This window comes from Sinocyclocheilus rhinocerous, unplaced genomic scaffold (genome assembly GCF_001515625.1).
Source record: "Sinocyclocheilus rhinocerous isolate Xijiao unplaced genomic scaffold, SAMN03320098_v1.1 scaffold4625, whole genome shotgun sequence".
Taxonomy (NCBI): domain Eukaryota; kingdom Metazoa; phylum Chordata; class Actinopteri; order Cypriniformes; family Cyprinidae; genus Sinocyclocheilus; species Sinocyclocheilus rhinocerous.
Window position 1 is genome coordinate 203,804 of NW_015663246.1, and position 4,383 is coordinate 208,186.

The window sequence follows — 4,383 nt, forward strand, 5'->3', positions numbered from 1 at the left end:
GGCTATGTCATGCCATCTGTGCGCTTCTATTAAATGTACAAAACAGATTTTTCACAGCTCCCTTCGACTTCAAATAGCCTACAGAATAAAAAATTACCTTTTTCAGAAATGGTAGACGAGGATGATTAAGAGATAGATACAGTCAATATTACTCAACATAATACTCTTTTTTTGTTTATTTGTATTCAAATAATTTGTGCACAACATTACAAATAATGACAAAGAATTTCCAAGGAAAAGTTCATTACAATCAATGTACAATGAAGATTTTAACATAAATTTACATGTGGTTTACAAAAGTATTCAGTTATCTGAGAATCAACCCATTTTAAACACAAAAAATCAATGAATGGTAATAGAAAAACATTTCAAAACACATGAACCACATGAAAGGACAACAGTATTTACTGATAGACAAAATAACAGATTTATAATCTGAAATAGGAAATCATGATTTTTATTTTCCCCTCTTGCCGGCACCTTCTAAATTGAAGTATTATGCCTGGATGACTAAAACATATCAAACAGATATTTTGTTATTCTTTTGTTATTATAGATATTCTCAACCTTATAATTAAAAAAAAACATTTTCCAAACATCCACATACAAATTGTGTCTTACCATAGTATACTGTAGATGTCGTAAAATCATTTGGATCTGGATTTATGAATGCTGATTTAAAAATAAAAAAAAGTATTAGTTTGCTAATTTTATTATTTGAGCTTAATTTATTGTCATACTAAACATATATCTTATTTTATAATATATGTATAATGGAAATAGAAATGGTGAATCACCTCGCTGTTGGATATTAGATGTTTGACTTGAAGAACCATGTTCTTGAAAAGCAAAATATTTATAGCACAACATTATATATTTGTTGATATTACATATTACACTAAAAATAAAATGTTTCTTTATTGGCATCTCTGGTTCCATGAAGAACATCCTTTAACATCCAATGTCAATTCCACCTTTATAGTGGAAAATGTTTCTTTAGATTTTTAAAACTTAAAAAAAAAAGGTTCTTTTAAGATCTGTTCACTAAAATATTCACTGTAAAAAAAAACTTTTAGAAACTTGGTTTTTAAGAGTGTATGTTATATTTTGATATCACATAATATAAATAACCTATTAGCAGGAATTTCAGACTGTTTTATAAGCTTTCAAACAATCAGCAGCAATCGAATGAAATGAAATTAAATATGCATTTACTTAGGTTTTGTAATTACCGCATGTAAATATAAATACATAAATGTAATATCAGCTGCCATTAAATGCCAATAATAAACCTGTTTATACTTTATTCAGAATTTAAAAAACATAAATAAATCTTAAAATCTTGAAAAATCATGTTTTACTGAAGTTACCTTCATGGTGGTGTTCTTCATTCGTAGAGTTAGATTTGGATAATCTCATGCATTTTTCTGTCGAGGACTGCAAACGGTTTTGTAAGCCTGAATATTGTTTTACAAACAAATAAACAGGAGGATTTATTATTTGGCTAATACTGGTTCATGGAATTTTGCTGTGGATAGTGAATGAAAAGTACTGCTTACCAGTACGATTGAATATAATAAAAAGCAGAGTGAAAATTCCAGCTCCAGCAAAAAAGAATAACCAGGAGTTGCGATTAGAGTTCAGCTGTTCAGTTTCTGAAAAAGACAAATGATGTTGTAAAAACATGTAAAATCATCCAGCTAATTTTGTCTTAATTTATTATTTGTCTCCAATAAAATATAGGCCATTATATGATTCCTGCTCAATTTGAAAGAACTAATCTTACTTGGCAATTCCATGATCTTCACCCTCCAGCATTCACTGTTCAGCTCACAAAAGTAGGTGCCGATGTCTGAAGCCTGCAGATCATGGATGAGGATGGAAAAGTTTCCTTCTCTTGCCAGATTAGGGAAAGAGCTCACTCGTCCTTCACTAGGATTATCGAAGTAGATAATGCCATTGTTTGTGATCGTTACAAGACTGGACTGGTGGCTCCATTTTATTTTCTCTGTTTTATTGTAATGGCTTATTTTAAAGTGACATGGGAGAGAGACTTCAGATCTCAGAGAGGCTATGATTGTAACATCTGTGCATCTTGTATGCCAGCGGTCCAGAGCTAAACAGAAGAACAGCATCAAAATTTTACTGATCCAATCTCTCACAGGTATTGAGACAGAAGACATATTTATATATATAACTTACTGTTTGAAGACACCAGAGCACCAAAAAATATCCAAAGCTGTGAAATGTACACCATATTTGTCAAGCAAAAATGTCAGTGCCAATCACCAAGAAATAGAAGCCTAATTCAAAGAAGAAGTCAAATAGTCACGTGCTATTTCCTGTAAAAGCGCATACACACACACACACTGCTCTTCATGCTCGTCTAGGTGTGATTTCTACAACCAAATCGTAATCCTGCAAAAGACCTGTAGTTATAGCATTCACCTTCATGTTGTTCCAAACCTGTATGAGTCTGTTTCTTCTGGAACACAAGAAGCGTCTATTTAAAAAAGCGTCTCAGTGTTTTGTTTTGTTTTGTTTTTTGAAAATTTTGTGATAGAAATGTGTGTTGATACAGTGATAGGCAGCGTTCTTTAAGATATCTTATTTTAATGTTCCACAGAATAAATAAAGTCATATAGGTTTGGAACAACATGAGAGTGAGTAAATGATGACAGAATTTCATTTTGGGGTGTACTATCCCATTAGAAAGAAAGAAATGAAAGAAAGAATGAATCAATTAATAAAACTTAAACACATATACAAACATATACACATATACAAAAACACAAACAAAGGCATGCAAATGTATTTGGTCCAATTGTGGTTGGAATGTGGTCACAACAGTCTCACAACAATCTCCCCTGCCCCATAAAGCTAAGTTGCCTTTCTCAAGTGATTTTTTTAATTCATTTATTTGCAGGACCACACAAAGCATGTGATAGCTTTGAAACTAGCTAACCACAGAGTTTTCTCTAAGCACTCCCAGAGACCCATAAACTGTGCATGTGCAAAATAAGAAATCATTTCAAAATGGATCTTTTTGAAAGTTTACAAAACTTTTCATTCTCTTCTTCCTCTAATTAAATTACAGTTTTAATTGTTGGGTAGCTAGATAGCCTGTGAATAAAAGTTATTTGCAATGGACTCTATGCATGCCGACTGCCAATTTTTTCTGCTAAAAATTTTCTGCTAAGTTTCCAGTATCACATTCTCAAATAGCAAACTGTGGTAGTAACAAACTCTTTCTGTCATTTTTCCAATAACTGTTGTTAACAAATAATTACATTATATTTTAATATAGTAGACATATTATATACATTATTAACTATAGCAAACATAACATTTCAGTATATTATATTAAACTATAACATTTTTGTAACAAGTGCCAGAAATATACCTTTAGCGTGAAGGTGGATGATATCAATATTGCTTTGTCCTGTACAACCTCAAGATTTAATGTTGTGCTTAATTTTCCTCACAATTTACATACTGCACTGCACCAGAATTTTCGGTGGCCACTGAGGCGAAATGCGTAAGCGTATTCATTCTGCATCCAGTTTATTCTATCAATTTAAAATCTGGAAATGAATTGGAATTAGAAATGCATTCTTAAATCAATTCTGAATGGTGCCATCATTCAGCAAACAGTCAAATGTTTGTGTATGTGCTGATAAACAGTTAGTCAGATCTTTAAAATGGTCTTCATTGATGTTGACATTGTAGTGTCGTCTGCCGCTCATCTGAGGAACCACACTCAGTCTTGAGTTTTGATGCCAGAAGAAACACACTTTATTACAACGAGAATAAAGCGGAGAAGTTCTCTGCAGAAAAAATCTCCAGAATGTTTTTCTGCTTCTCTTTATATACAGTTTTGACTTTAAGGCATGGGGTATATTTCCATACAGTTTTCCTTATGCATATAATTTGATATTTCCCTAGAGAAGGCCCCCCCGCCAAGTCTTGTTATGGTAAAGAAAGAAAGCCCACACTTATTTTTCCAGATGTTTCTCATCTGAGGGTCTGGATATTTTGCCACGTAGGCTGCTTTTACACACAGGCATGTTCCATGTTTATAATGGAAGAATAACTGGATATATAAATGGCTAGATTCATCTTGATTATGCTTGATTAATTCAAACTTTGATTAATAAAAATCTTCGACATTTCCCCCTTTGAGACTTAGTAAGTCTCACATTTGCTTATTTTTACCCAGAGTGGTACTTCATAATTCAGTCGTATTAGTTAACACTACCTAGTGACTATATAAGTCACTCTGTTTTATTACCAGTGACTAAATGATGCAGTATCACTCTGGTTTTGGAGCAAACGTCAGACCAAACGTCTCCCCCCTCACTTGACTAGGAAGGGAGTAAAAGA

General features: G+C 32.6%; 1 protein-coding gene across 1 annotated transcript; it reads right to left on the bottom strand.

Moving 5' to 3' along the window:
• Window positions 1-395: 395 nt before the first annotated feature.
• LOC107728775 (uncharacterized) lies at window positions 396-2,309 on the bottom strand. Its single transcript, XM_016539053.1, has 7 exons — window positions 2,203-2,309; window positions 1,787-2,116; window positions 1,560-1,655; window positions 1,371-1,457; window positions 798-839; window positions 622-672; window positions 396-510 (listed from the first exon to the last, which is right to left on the bottom strand). Exons 1-7 carry the CDS (start codon window positions 2,255-2,257, stop codon window positions 497-499), a joined length of 675 nt encoding a protein of 224 aa, XP_016394539.1. The 5' UTR covers window positions 2,258-2,309; the 3' UTR covers window positions 396-496.
• Window positions 2,310-4,383: the final 2,074 nt, after the last annotated feature.

Bases quoted from the DNA above. Each gene is read 5' to 3' on its own strand.
- LOC107728775 (XM_016539053.1), bottom strand. From the start codon at position 2,257: ATGGTGTACATTTCACAGCTTTGGATATTTTTTGGTGCTCTGGTGTCT. The intron at 2,117-2,202 runs GTAAGTTATATA...TCTTCTGTTTAG, and splicing joins TGCTCTGGTGTCTTCAAACA to CTCTGGACCGCTGGCATACA. The intron at 840-1,370 runs GTAACTTCAGTA...TTGCTTTTCAAG, and splicing joins TGAAGAACACCACCATGAAG to AACATGGTTCTTCAAGTCAA.